General features: G+C 45.3%; 1 protein-coding gene across 1 annotated transcript in view; it reads left to right on the top strand.

The window, feature by feature from the left end:
- The window catches only part of FAM175B (family with sequence similarity 175, member B), a 30,800-nt gene extending 18,814 nt beyond the window's left edge, over positions 1 to 11,986 (top strand). The window contains exons 5-9 of the mRNA XM_006867427.1: positions 1,697 to 1,887; positions 2,995 to 3,114; positions 4,200 to 4,284; positions 6,762 to 6,876; positions 11,526 to 11,986. Of these exons, the coding sequence (XP_006867489.1) occupies positions 1,697 to 1,887; positions 2,995 to 3,114; positions 4,200 to 4,284; positions 6,762 to 6,876; positions 11,526 to 11,986 (972 nt within the window). The remainder of the gene's footprint in view (positions 1 to 1,696; positions 1,888 to 2,994; positions 3,115 to 4,199; positions 4,285 to 6,761; positions 6,877 to 11,525) is intronic.
- Positions 11,987 to 15,378: the final 3,392 nt, after the last annotated feature.

Raw genomic sequence — 15,378 nt, forward strand, 5'->3', positions numbered from 1 at the left:
TTCTTTTTGGAAGGTAGCCAATCTAATGTAGAGGCCGAGATGGCAGGAGCACTGCTGATGAAGGGTCATGTATTTTTCCTCAATAACCTTGTAGTTTTTCATTGAAAATAATTCAGGAGGTGGGAAAAAAAAAAAAAAAAAAGAAGGTCTCTATTTTATATGTAGTCTTTTCAGCAGAAGACAGGATACATTTCCAAATTCATTGTGGCTATTTTAAAATTGGATTTGCTGTTTTGAGCAACAGTGAGCCAATCCTAAATTGTCGTCTGGATTACTTTGCTTTTCTTTGGAGCCAAGATTCTCAAAAAAGTTACAAGTTGATGTACAGCTTTGATTTTATTGGGCTTTGTGCTAAGCAAACATTTATGTTTTCCTTTTCAATTAAGAATATAATTTCCTTGGAAATCATGTTTCACTTTTCATGGTATTCATTAGGGGCCTTAGCTCGAGCTTACAGTTCATGGTATTTCCTGTGGCACCTTATACAGAATTTGAATTCTGTATTAGCACCTCCCAATATTTTTTTAAAAAAACAACTTTAAATTCCCAGACCAAAAAGCTCTTATAATCGATTCTAGTTTGGATTGTTTTCCCCTCAGGGAAGGCACAAAATTATATCTTCACTTCAGAAAAGGTTATTGTATAGCCTCTGAAGATGTGAGCCTTTAGGAAGAGGAGCTTGTAGTGGTGGTCTGGGCGCAGCAGTGCAGCGTGGTCACATGATGAGCTCCTACTCTGGCAGAATCCATACTGTGTTTACGGAGCTTCCACAGCTCTTAGAGTTTAGGCAAATGAGAAGGAGACTTGTGCCTTCTGGAAGGGTCCATTCTGAACGGATAAACAGAACAGCTGCCCTCATGTCACCACAGGGCCAGAAAGAAGCCCAGCCAAACGTGATCACCGTGGCCAGTGGGGGCAGGGGTCACCAACTCACTCTGGTCTCTGAAGATATCAGGCTTCAGGGAGAGAGAACCTTCATTTCCCAGCAGGCCCAAACAGAGTTCCTTTTAAAAGCCTTGCAACAGACTTGGATATTCTCAAAGGTAGGGTCATGGATATCATCAGTGGAATGAATTTGGCATCTCATCTTTCATTGGTCAGAGTGATGAGGGAATCTTTTTGGCAGGTATCAAATAAGTTGTTTATTATCAGTTAGTATCTAAGAATAAATTATAAGGCCTCCCTTTTTCTCAGAAAATAGCAAATGAAATGAAACAAGTGGGATCAGTTTGTGTCCAGTAGGCCTTGGTAAGTGTTGAGATCTGTACGGACCCGTAAATGATGATGCATATGTCCATCATCTGAGAAAGCTTTCTCTTGCGGCCTGTAGTCTGTCCCTTGTTCCTCTCCCTCCCCTCCCCACCACTGATCTGCTCTATGTCACTAGAGCTTCAGTTTCATAGACTTGTCTATAAATGGAATCTGGACTCGATACTTGGGGGTCGGACTCTGCCTTTCAGCATACTGTTTGGGATTCATCCGTAGTGTTGTTTATCAGCAGTTCTTTCTTATTACTAAGTAGGAGTCCTTGGTGTGTACCACATTTGCTTATCCATTTCCATTGAGTTTTCAGGGGTTTGTGGTTGCAAATAAACTTGCTCTGAGCATTTGTGCACAAGTGTTCATATGGATACATTCAACACTTGTCAAATGTCGTGCAACATTTGTATGTCATCTCGTGCTTCTCTTCTTGCAGAAGGTCATTGGCTGGTACAGGTTTCGGCGGAATACACAGCAGCAGATGTCCTACAGAGAGCAGGTTCTCCACAAACAGCTCACCCGCATCCTGGGTGTGCCCGACCTCGTCTTCCTCCTCTTCAGCTTCATCTCCACCGCCAACAATTCCACCCATGCGTTAGAATACGTTCTCTTCAGACCAAATCGAAGGTAACGAGAGCTTTCCCATCCGCCACCATAAACAGGAGGATGTTGGAACAAGGCATGGAGAGGCATAACCTGGAAATGCATTACAGTGCATTGGATATCCTCTGCCGAGGATATTGTTCATAGTCCCTTTCAGCTAGCTGTCTTTGTAGTTGGATTGGATATTCTCCCTGTTAGCTAGTTGTCAGTACCATCGAAATAAATTGAAACTGTTTTTGAATCAGGAATCATTAGCAAGACACATTTATACGCACAAAACTCACATAGTAGTGAACAACTAGGACTCCTGGATGGCTTCTCCATAATCCATTAGGTAGAAACAGCTCTCCTGTTGTGGCAGTCTGATAGCAATTCTAAAACCTAGACTAGGTTGTAACATTGATCCACCTACTGGTTAATGAGGGGTTTGCATTGTTCACTTGTCTGTCTCTAAACAAACAGCAGGCTCACCACTTGAAGTCCATTTGTATTGAGTTAGCACCCTGGAGGATCATGGCTGCATGGTAGCCCGCCCCTTGTAAGACCTCATTAACGAGTTGGCAGGGATTTCTTGAGCATTTACAGCTTGTTCCACACTGTGTTAGACACTGGGATGCAGACAAGATAATACACACGACATCATCTTGAGCCTCAAGGAGCTTTCAAACTAATTGCTGCTTTTTGTTTTGTTCTTTACGTGCCATTTTTGTTGTTGTGGTTGTTATTGTTGAGACTATACACAGCAACCAAACCCCAAACCAACACTGCCACTGAGTCAATCCTGACTCATAGAGAGCCTCTGTGATCTCTATGGAAAGCGACGGTCACGTCACTCTCCTGTGGAGAGCATTTCTATACCACCAGGCTCCTGAACCCCAGCATGTACAATTTAGGGGCATTGATGATGGTCTTTGAGGTCTGCAACTATTCATAGCCCTCTTTTTCTGAATTGTACCTCCCTCGTGAAAACTGGTTTCTCCTTTAAGAATTCACACACCCTGGGGTTGCCTAGAGAAGTAGGTGCTCTGTGAGACCTCTTGCTACCTCCCCCATGTCAGATGGCTGTTGCCAAGGCCCCTTTGTAGAACGAGCAGTGTGGCCAGCGTGACCTTTTCTAACTTTTCCCCACAGGTATAATCAGAGGATATCACTTGCTATTCCTAACCTAGGCAACACTAGCCAGCAGGAGTACAAAGTGTCCTCAGTGCCAAATACTTCTCAGAGTTATGCCAAAGTTATTAAAGAACATGGGTAAGTTGGGGGCTCACCTGAGAGTGCCTGCCTTCCTCCGTCAACAGTGTTGCTTTTATGACATGTGGAGTCCGGCTTGATATGCCTGACATGCTAGAATTCAGTGAGGTAATTCTCTAGACTATAACCCCCATCTCAAAATTGTACCCTAGCTAAAAGGCTAGTTGACTTGGTCCGTAGTTGCTTTATCATTTGTCACAGTTCTTATTCTGCAGTTGATACAGAAGCTTGGATAGCATATGTGTGTCTCCAAGGTTCTAAGAGCTAAGTGTGGCCCCCGAAAAGTGTGTAACTTTTCAATGTTGCTTTATTGTCTGGGTCCAGGCAGACCACCGCAATAAAGAGAGTGTCCCAGTAAAGCGAGGCACGTCCATTTTGGTTTCCCAGTGCATATAAGAACTGGTGTGGCACTGTAGGATCGACACAGGACTAGGAATCACAAGGTCGTCAGTTCAGATCTACCAGCTGCTCCTTGGAAACCCTATACAGGATCCCTGTGAGTCAAACCAGATGGCACTTAACAACAAGAAGTGAATATAAGGAGAGCATGGTGGCTTCATACAGTAAGCATTAGACTGTGCACCACAAGGTTCAAGCCCACCAGCTGCTCCTCGGGAAAAGATGAGGCTTTCTGTTCCCGCGAATATTTAACCCTCAGAAACCCTATACAGGGTTACAGTGTGTCAGAACTGACTTGAAAGCACGTAACAACAACAACCACATATAGTGTTGACACTGTCTTGTAGTCTGTGATGTGTATATTAGCAGCAGGAAGAGTTAGAAATAGGGACCAATGACCAAAATGTGACAGGACACGGAGGGAGCACACGCTGTTGGAACGATGCTTGATGCAGCGCAGCCTCACGCTGGCTGTTGGTCACAAACTCACTCCCCACGAAGCACAGTAAGACGAGGTCTGCCGGTACTGGGGGCTCTGGGTTTCTCTTCTGTAATTCCAGTAGTGTGAGCAGTATCGCTTAGGTAGACCGCGGCCTGTAACCAACGAGGGGAGAAATGGCGGGTGAAAGGGACTCTCGGTATCACAGCATGTCATCACTTTGTGATGTCTCATTTGTGTCTTCCAGTACTGACTTTTTTGACAAGGATGGAGTAATGAAGGACATCAGGGCCATTTATCAGGTTTATAATGCGCTTCAAGAGAAAGTACAGGTAACGGATTTACCTTCTAATTCCAGTGCTACTAATTCTCTGGCAGATGACTAATGATCCACAGGTTAGGATGTCATTTTCCAGAAGGATCCCATTACCCTGCTAGCCTATAACACAGTCCTTGTGTCTTTATGTACTTTATGTCTTTATGTGGTGTGGTATAATGTGGCGCTGTGGGTTAATGCGTCAGACTGCAAAGCCGTTTGAACTGCAAGGTTGGCAGTTCAGGCTCACCAGCTGCTCCTCGGAAGCCCTATAACAGGGTCACTATGGGTCGGAACAGACTCGACAGCACTTCACAAGAACAACAAAAGATTAATGGTGTCTTTTTTTTAAACCATGGCACCATTTTTATAGTGATTTTTTTTTCTAGGAAAATGTACTCCAAGTGTAAAGAACGCTTGCTAGGAATATAGTTATCTCTCTCAACTCTGTTCAGAGAAGAGTGTACATCATTGTAACTCAGCCCTCTAGTGCCGCTACCCCCCGTAATTGTTCTCCTCACGCCCCAATGTGTTTCTCAGGAATCGTTTACTCTCAAATCCTGAGCACCAAACAGCCTTTGCGCTTGTGTTCCAGGACTGAAAGGGAAGTGGTGTGACTTCAAGGCTCTCTCAGACCTGGTGGAGCCTGGCTTTGAGGACATGATCACTGCAGAACAGGAGTGAAGGTGGCGCCTAACTGAGGAAACCCATGGGGTCCACCTAGGGCTAAAGGAAGAGGCAGACAGCAGGCCATGTGGGAACTTTGCACAGGCTCGCTGCCGACCGGCCTGCTCTTGGGCGGTTTTTGCTCTTTCTGCTATGATAGGAATGTGCAGTGACGGGCAGTTTTTTGTCCTGAGCCACAGCCATGCCCTTTTCAAGCTTTCAGGACTGTCGGAAGTCCAACAAAGTGGTTGTGACGCCACTCTGTGCTGAGGGCTAGGCCTGCGCTAGAAGAGAGAAAGGCGGCCTGTGACAGCTGCGGCTCAGACATTCCCGCCTGGAATGGTAGTATCTCATTCAGCCCTTCTTAATTATCAATCGTTTCTGTAAAACCATTGGTGTCATCTGTTAAAAGTTATGGAATGAAATGGACATAAAATTCACCACTGTAAAGTGAACAGTTCACTTACATTAAGTTCATTCTCAATATTGTTTAACCACCACATTTATCTGATTCTAAAATATTTATATCACCCCAAAAGGAAACCCATGTTGTCTGGGCCCAGGAAGCAGTTGCTCTCCACCACCTCTTCCTCTCAGCTCTTGGCAACTCCCAATCTGCTTTTTGTCTCATTGGACTTCCCTATTCTGCGTCTAAATGGAATCACACAATATGTGACCTATATGTTGGGCTGCTTTCACTCAGCATAATGACATTGTAGTGGTGTCTGTACTTCACTCCTTCACCGGCTGAGTAATGAATAGTCCACTGTGCACCTTAATGTATTTGTCCATTCCTCCATCGATGGGCATTTGGCTTGCTGTGAGTAGTGGTGTTATGAACATGAGTGGAAGTGTTACTTACTCAAGGGTCTGTTTTTTATTCTTTTGGGTATATACCTAGATGTGAACCATATGGGAATTCTAAGGGGTCCTGATGGTGCCGTGGGTTAAGTGCTGAGCTGCGAAAGAACAGCCATTTCATGCCAGAAAGATGTGGCTCTCTGCTTCCATAATGAATAACAGCCTTGGAAACCCTATAGGGTGGTTCTCCTCTGTCCTGGAGGCTTTCCATGAGTTGGAATCCGCTCCACGACACTGGAATTTGGTTATTTGGGTGGCACTCAATCCTATGTTTAACTTTTTTGAAGAGCAGCCAAGCTGATTTTCACAGTGACTGAACCATTTTACATTCCTACCAACCAGCACCATACAAGGGCTGCAGTGTCTTCAAACCCCCAGCAACAGTTGTAACTTGCCTCTGTTGTTATTGGCCAGTGTAACTCTCCCAGTGTGCATGGCTCTGATTGCACTTCCCTGGTAATTAATGATGTCGAACAGTTTTTCATGTCCCTGATAGCCATTTGTGTATCTCCTTTGGCGAAATGTCTATTTTGGTCCCTTGCCCATTTTTAAATTGGATTGTTTGCCTGCTTGTTGAGTTGTCTCGTTGTCTGGCTTTTGATCGTTGGTTATAAATAGAAGTTAGAAGCATCTCTGTCCTCTCCTGTCTGTTCTTCCTCCTTCCTGTGCTTGGCTGGCATCTGTTCCACAAAAATCATGAATTACGGGGAAGATCCCATCTCTCCGCATTTTACCCTCATGTTTCAAGAACTTACCAACTGACTAGCAGGATCCCTTACAAAAGTGAAGACAACATGTTAGTGAATAACAACGCTGGCCTCTTGGACCTCCCTGGTTTTGTTCAGCTGTACATTTCTGCTGTTCTCCAAATGCCACGTTTCCCAGAGTGCAGTGGGTGCTGTCTGGGTGGGATGAGCTGTGCTCAGGTTTGAAGCTGACCTTTCTTGTTGTCTTTTCTCTCCTCAGGCAGTTTGTGCAGATGTAGAAAAGAGTGAACGGGTCGTTGAATCTTGTCAGGCCGAAGTGAACAAATTGAAAAGACAAATCACTCAGAGGAAAAATGAAAAGGAACAAGAACGAAGTAAGTTTCTTAGCAATCTAACCACTCCATGGCAGAGAGATGCTTTGTTCCCAAATTCAAATTGTGCAGTCGTTGGCATGCCTCCTCCTTCAAGCATCAAGCCGCCGTGAAGCTGGGAGGGAGAAGAGATTCTCTTTGTCTTCAAGCTTTCCCAAAGGATCACTCTTTTCCTGCCATCCTTCACAAGTCTGTCTCTTGAACCAGAAGCAAAAACACCAACGCCAAGAAAAGCCGAAGCCAAGTTAGGCCAGATCCCAGGCTGTGGTTGGTAGAGCTGTGTGCATGTCTTACATAGGCTGGTGTGTTGATGGCCGAATGGACCCCAGCATGCCTAGCGTAGTAGGCTGGTGTGTTGATGGCTGAGTGGACCCCAGCATGCCTAGCGTAAAGGAACCAGCCTCCTGTGTTTGTGAACATTCCATCAGGCTAAATTGCGGTCACTTTGTGCGGTTCATTGTCAGGGTCCCAGTGGAGGCTTTAAGTGTCTATTTCAGTAACTGAGTGAATAGGTGCCATTAAGCTGTTTGAGTGAAAATAAAGCTGAAGACTAGTAATTCCAGCCTGCTAGCAGGCGTGTGTGCTGTCGGGCCACCACATTCAATATTTCTAAGAATAATTTATCAACTGTATGGCAAATAATGTCAAGTGTAACAGACACGGGGTGTGGGAACCCAAAACCCACTGCCATCAAGTCCATTCTGACTCGTAGCAGCTGTGCAGGACAGAGGAGAGCCACTTCCAAGGGTTCCCAGGGCTATAAGTCCTTACAGAAGCAGATAATCTCCTCTTCCTCCCAGAGGGAGCTGCTGGGAGTGAACCGCTGACCTATGGTTAGCAGCCCAGTGCATAAGGAGTGTGACGAAACTTTTCTGTCAATGAATACATGCGGGGTGGTGTTAGTTGTTTCACGTTGCATCCCGGTCCACGGCGATGCCATGTGTGCAGAGTGCTGCTCCATAAAGGTCTCAAAGCTGTGACCTTTCAGAAGCAAATCGTCAGGCCTCTCTTCCATGGCAGCTGTGGGCGGGTTTGAACCACCAATTTTTTGACTGATGGTTGAGCACTTAGCTATTTGTGCCACCTGTAAAACTGTAGGGATACACATACACCTATTAAAATTGTGATGTATAGATCCAGACCAATGAGCCTGAGTCAACTGCTACTATTACAGTTTTCTAGAAATAATCAGAAATGCAAACAAGGATTTATACACAAAAGTGTTAGACCCAACTTGATCATCTTCAGAAGTTAGAAAATAGTCTACTAGAGTCGATTACTAAACTATAGTCACATAGTTGAATAAAAGGTTGTACCTAGTGTCACCATGAGCTGGGGCCAACTTTACAGCAACAACACCATAAGATGGATTATTGTAAGTCACTGAAATGTTTTTAATGATGCGGGATGCTCCCCAATATATGATTCTAAGTGGAAAACACCAGGACATGAAACGGCAGACGCACTGTGACCTCAGCTGTGCTCGAAGCACACACATACTTGCACACAGAGCTGGGGGTTCAGACTGGAGTCAGAAAGAAATCAGGACTAGAGTCACAGCTAAGAAGTAGAAGGGCTGCCAGGGGGTGTCTTCTAACTGCAGACCCTGGGCTGTTTCCTGCCACTGTTGCTGTAGGTGAGGCCCAAGGTCGGCACCGCAGGAGAAAGAGAAGGCTGTCTGCTCCCGTAAAGATTCACAGCCTCAGACAACCTAGCAGCTCGCTCGCTCTGAGTCACGATCGACTCAATGGCAGTGAGTGTGGCTTTTTGGCTGCTGATTTTGCTCAAGTCCATTAGGATAAAGGGATGACATTGAAAAGATCCTTGGTGGGGGTGGGGATCTGCCATGGATTCGGTTCCAACTCACTGACCCTGCACAGGGTTTCCATGGCTATAAGTCTTTACGGGAGCAGAAAGCGTCATCTTTCTTCCGTGGAACAGCTGGTAGTTTTGAACTGCTGACCTTGAGGTTAGCAACCTGACTCGTAACCACTACACTACCAGAGCTTCTTTGTTGTTGTTAGGTGCCATCGAGTCAGTACTGACTCATAGCGACCCTGTGCACAACAGAATGAAACACTGCCCGATCCTGGGCCAACCTCACAATTGTTGCCACGCTTGAGCCCATTGATGCTGCCACTTTGCCATTCCATCTCATAGAGGGTCTTCCTCTTTTTCACTGACCCTACACTTTAAAGATGTCACCTTCAGGACTAAGTTGCACCTGACCCAAGCCGTGGTATTTTCAATAATGTCATATGCATGTGAAAGCTGGACAGTGAATAAGGAAGACCGTAAAAGAATTGATGATTTTGAGTTATGGTGTTGGAGGAGAATGTTGAAAGTGCCATGGGCTGCCAAAAGAACCAATAGATCCATTTTGGAAGACGTGCAGCCAGAGTGCTCCTTAGAGGCCAAGATGGCCAAACTTCATCTCTCATACTTTAGACATATTGTCTGGAGGATACAGTCGCTGGAGAAGGATGTCATGTTTGGTAAGGTGGAGGGTCAGAGAAAAAGATGAAGACCCCCAGTGAGATGGATTGGCCCAGTGGCAGCATCGATGAACTCAAGCGTGGCAACAGTAGTGAGGTTGGCCTAGGATCGGGCAGTGTTTTGTTCTGCTGTGCATAAGGTCGCTATGAGTTGGTACCAACTCGATGGCACCTAACAACAACACTTTACTAAGCATGATGTCCTTCTCCAGTGACTGGTTCCTCCTGACAATATGTCCGAAGTATGAGAGACGAAGTTTGGCCATCCTGGCCTCCAGGGAGCACTCTGGCTGCACTTCTTCCAAAACGGATCTGTTGGTTCTTTTGGCAGCCCATGGCACTTTTGATATTCTCCTCTAACACCATAACTCAAAAGCATCAATTCTTCTATGGTCTTCCTTATTCACTGTCCAGCTTTCGCATGCACATGAGGTTATTGAAAATACCATGGCTTGGGTCAGGTGCACCTTACTCCTCATGCTGACATCTTTGCTCCTCAACACTTTAAAAAGGTCTTGTGCAGCAGATTTGCCTAATGCAATACATTGTGTGAGTTCTTGACAGCTGCTTCTGTGAGTGTTGATAGTTGATCCAAGAAGAATGAAGTCCTTGACAACTTCAATCTTTTCTCCATTGATAAGAATGTTGTTTATTGGTCCAGTGATGAGGATTTTTGTTCTCTTTACATTGAACCTGCAATCCATACTGAAGGCTGTGCTCTTTGATCTTCATCACCAGAGTTCCTTACCACCCTCAATATTCAGTGAATTTAGGGCTTTCTCCATGACAGGTCTATGTTAGGTGGTAAAGTTCCCAGATATGAGTCCACAGCTTCACTTTCAATGACTACTTTGAAACATCTTTACATTTTGTCAGCTGTGGAGCTTTTTAAAGACAGTTTACAACTTTTCAGGTTATAAAAAATACACACCCCTACAAAATGGAAGCGTCCTGGTGTGGCACTGTAGGACTGCTAACCGCAAGGTCAGTGGTTCAGACCCACCAGCGCCATCTTGGGAACCCTGTGCAGGGTCACTTAACAACAACAACCACCTACAAAACTTAGAAGAAAGAAAATATGGTTTGTCCTCAACTCTTTGGCCCACATAACACTGTTGGAATTCTAGTGGAGACAGCACAGGTTGAAAAAGGTTGAAGTTGAGTAAATCACTTAACTTTTCCTGAACTCTGGTGTCTTTATCTGTAGAATGGCGCCATAATGCTACAGTAAAGCCTGCGAAAGGCAGAACCTGAGTAAGGCGGAACAAACTCTGTCAGAGAAGGAAAGCTCAGATGCTCCCATCTAGAAGCTGCACGCTTGTTGTTGTTATGTGCCGTGGAGTCGTTTCCGACTCATAGTGACCCTGCACAGGGTTTCTGAGGCTGTAAATCTTTACGGGAACAGAAAGCCTCATCTTTCTCCCACGGAACAAGTGGTAGTTTCAAACTGCTGACCTTGTGGCTCACAGCCCGATTTGTAACCACTATGCTACCAGAGCTCCTTACCAAAGGCAAAATCCTGTGAGGCCCAGAAAACAGGGTGGTTTTGTTAGCTGTGGCTCTCACAAGCTACATTACGGTTATGGCGACAATAGTATTTCAGAGACTTATTATGAAGTTTGAATGGATTAAAGTTTATGAACATATTTGTAAATAACATAAATAACGTAAAGTACTATGGAAATGTAAAGTAAGTAATACAAATGCAGAGTTGCAAGGCCGATGGTTAGAGTTCTGTGTCAGCTTGACTGAGCCGTAATCCTCAGTGGTTTGGCAGTCACATGATGCTGGGATTTGACAGCTGTGTGATGTGGTCATCCTCCATTTGGTGATCTGTTGGGGTCCTCCTCCAATTTTGCATAATACTGATTTTCACTTACTACCTGGTCTTTGGGGTCCTGGTGTGGCACTGTGGGATAAGTACTAGACTCTGAACCTCAAGGTCAGCAGTTCAAACTCACCTGCCGCCCCTCAGAAACCCTACACAGTCTCTCTGAGTCAGAACTGACTCCACGGCATTTAACAACAACCACCTGGTCTTTGGAACATACCCGTGCTTGTGTGTGAGTTCTCGAAAGTTCGGAGTGACTGAAATGCCTTAAACTGAAAGGCTGAGAGAGTACAAAGGTGTTAACAGTATTCTTCCTGTTTCCCCAGGGATGCAGCAGGCGATGCTGAACAGACAGATGCCGTCGGAGAGGCTGGAGCCTGGGTTCAGTCCTCATCTGCCCTATTCTGGGTATGCACCTGAAGGGAGAAGTACAATTGGAGATGCCGAAGCCTCTGACCCTCCTCCTCCTTACTCAGACGTTCAGCCCAACAATCAAGAAAGTACTTTGAGGCACTCGCGCACGGAGAGCAGTGTCTTCATGCCTCGCCCTCAAGCTGTGGGCTCTTCCAGTTACGCAGCCACCAGCACTGGACTCAAGTACCCTGCAAGTGGGGCAGCCCTCCCCCCTTCCCAAAGAGCCGCTGCAGACAGTGTGGACGAGTCCGACGACAGTGATTATGAGAACCTGAGTGACCCCACAGAGCCTTCCAATAGCGAGTACTCACATTCGAGACCCATGACACATCCGGACGGGGACTCGAGGGACACTCAGGCCTCCCAGATTTAACTGAACAAAAGAACTCTCCACTTAGCACTGGCTTCCTTCCTGCTGATTGAGAGAGTTCTCCCAGGACTTCGTCTGAGGGAGCCGCTTTCTCAGATCCCTGGCTCCCGAGAGGAGAGAGACCTCGTGCCCAGAACTTGCTAGAGCCTGGTATCGCTGGCCCACGCTTCTGGTGCAGTGAGCCGGCTTCACGGCAGAATCATATGAAGATAATCACAGTGGACTAATTCTGGTTGATTCACACATGTATTGGTAAACTTAGACAAAGTGAAACTTATCAACAGAGTTTCTGTTCTTGACAGTAAATCGGAAATCAGAGCACAATTACTCTAGAAATGGTCTATAAATCAAAAACCTTACCTCTTGCACTATCATGCCTTGAAATTTACTTTTTCAAAGGGAAATGAATTTAGCAGCAGCCTTCAAAGAGCCTTCTTTCTCTGGTGAGCCAAATTCATCTTTGCCAGAAAAGACATTTTGATAATTCTAAGAAGTCTGGTTGGAACAAACCGAATCCACCTTCTCTCATCTGCGTGACTTTGTGAAATTGAAAGAGAGCGTTGTTTCCCCTCTTTTTCTACTAGCTTGAGCTGTATTGTCACTTCAAATGGTTGCCTTTTAAAAAAAAAAAGAAATGTAGAAATCCTAATCACCAGTCAATAATCATCCACATGAGTTTGTCCTACAATGAATGACCTTCTTTTTCTTTGGGAGGAGGACGGTGACGGTGACAGTTGTGTTGCACTAGCCACATGGGGGTCTCCGTTCCAGAGTGTGACATGAAGGATGCCCACCCAGTGGTGGGTAACCTAGAGGAGGTAGGTACCTCGCCGGGGCTCACAGCAAACCAATTCCAGACACACTGCATTTAGTACAACAGGGAGACAACTCATAGACCCTCTGACAAATCCTCGTGTTAGCTTTGTGGAGGAAAGACATTTCATCAACTGTGTGGGAATCTTGGTGAATAAAGATTGAGTTTAAATCTAAATAACCATCTTTTTTTTTTTTTTTTTAAAGATGCCATTTGGGAGATAAATGAGGAATGTGTAGAGACGGCTGAGATGCACTTAGGTTTTTACTTAATTATTGCTCGTTTCCGGTTTTGTCCTGAATGGGCTTCTCGCTTGCGAATGACAAGACCAACCATTGAGGGCGTGCTTAGCACAAGGAGTGAGTGCTTTGGGTTGTACCTGCCTTTGGATGACTTGGAACCTAGAAGGATAAGAAAACTGTTGGTAGGAGCCACTGAGTCGGTTCTGACTCGCAGCAACCCTGTATAGGGTTTCCAAGGAGCGGCTGGTGGATTTGAACTTCCAACCTTGGTGGTTAGCAGGTTAGTTAGGGAGGCTAGTTAAGCCTCCCTACCACCTATTAGGAGGCTTAAACTCCAGGTTTCAAAGTAGTATGATTTCTCACTGAACTTCAGTTTACTCACCAAACTCCGGTTCCCATAAAAAATGAGACCACGTCGTTTGGACTGATGAACAACATGCTATAGAAATCCACCGGGTGGGACTTGTATTTAAACTCCTCTCCTGTATGGGTGGGCCTGACCCACCTGCAGTTTGAGCTGAAGTGGTGCAGACTTCATGTTCTGCACAGGAGTTCCAGTTTTATCAGCTTCCAATGAGCAACTTTAGCACCTGTGTGAATTTTTCTTTTCGTTATTTTTTTTTTCAAAGTGCCAGTGCCATCTCTGCCATTTGAATTTTGACCAGAAAATATTTTTATGCCATACCAAAATCTATAGTGTGTGTCTGACAAAGCAGTGAAATGTGACAATAAAATTATTTAATCACAACACTTGTTTTCATGTCTGTCTCAGCACCTGGCCAGGCCTTACCTCCGCTTGCTCATTCTGGCGATCCTTAGTGACTTTACTACAGCTTTTTAAAGGGCATTAAAATTCATCTTCTTTACAGATCTTCTGTCAGGTTGACTAAAAATGTGTCTGTTGGTTTCAAAGAGAATAAATAAATATATTGAGTTTCAGGTGAAAGAGAAAACAACGTCTCAATATAAGATGTAGTCTTAGGAAGACCCCCATAAACCCATCTCACACATGACCCAATCTCGTTTGGAATGACTCCTCGTCTTGGATCACCTAGTATCCCAGCTGCCATGGCTCTTAATCTTAGAGTGTCTTTGAAATGACGGAATCACCTTAAAAGGAGGACCGCCTAGCCTGTGTGGTCTGGATTCCAGCTGAGTGACGTATCTCATCCAGGACCTAGTATGATTGTCTGTTTTCGGCAAGCTTTCAGTACGTGAATTGTAACCTTTTAGGGGTCTTTGGAGGAAAGGAGACTGGATTCTTCTAACTTGGAAGCCTGGAAATGCTTCAGGACTTGTCATGACTGGCTTTTCTGGAGAAAGATCAAAACAAATGAATGTACCAGTGGAGCAGTGACAATAGCTGCTTGAATGCATCCAAACAGACTGCCTTATAAATCCATAAACCCCAACAGCAAACCAGACAAGCCAGTCTGGGGCTGGTGTCAAATCAAAACACAAGTAAGGCAGGGTGATTAGCACTCTTCAGCTTTGCTTGGCGTGGACTGTGGGTTTCCATTCGTTCCAGTCTCTAAATGGGCTCCGCCCGCTCACGGGGCTCTCCTTCCTACTTACCCACAGCAGCCCTTCATTCCGCCAGACGGGAAGCCTGAAAGCCTGGTGCTCATGGTGCTCATAAATAATGGAAAATGTTTACTTTTCAGCTTTATGACAAACAGATTGGAGGAAAGTTCTGGGGTTTAGCTTCACAGGCTTCCTCTTTACAGTGGTTTTTGTGCTGTCCTCAGTGAGACAAAAGGAGCCCTGGCGGTGCAGTGGGTTAAGCATTGGGCTGCTAACTGCAAAGTCAGTGGTTCAAACTCACCAGCTGCTCCACAGGAGAAAGATGAGGCTTGCTGCTCCCTTAAAGATTTACAGCCTCTGAAATCCTAAGGAGCAGTTCTACCCTGTCCTATTGGGTCACAGAGTTGGGACTGATGGCACTGGGTCAGTGAGGCAGAATGTTGAGTCAGGAGGTAGGATCCACCCAAGTTGGATTGCCCTGGGTTTCCTCTGCTCCCTTGAGATTGGGAGGAGAGAACCCTCTAGTAGTGAATACCTTGGAACATCCACAGGGAAATGGCTCCTTGAATGTCAGAGACTGCAAGTGGTGCACAGTGTTTGTGCAAAGATTCAGCAAGAGGATGCTCATTGCAGCACATTGAAAATAGCAAAGCACTGGAAAGAACATTAATGCTAATGTAGTGGTTAAATTCTGACACATTGACACATCATCTTGAGTTCGATGTCAAACAGATTCCTTAACACAATGGTTTCTAGATACTAAAGGACGACAATCAGAACTCCACAAAGTATCTGAGGACAGATCAGACTTCTGT

The sequence above is a fragment of the Chrysochloris asiatica genome, unplaced genomic scaffold (genome assembly GCF_000296735.1).
Source record: "Chrysochloris asiatica unplaced genomic scaffold, ChrAsi1.0 scaffold00105, whole genome shotgun sequence".
In the NCBI taxonomy this organism is placed as follows: domain Eukaryota; kingdom Metazoa; phylum Chordata; class Mammalia; order Afrosoricida; family Chrysochloridae; genus Chrysochloris; species Chrysochloris asiatica.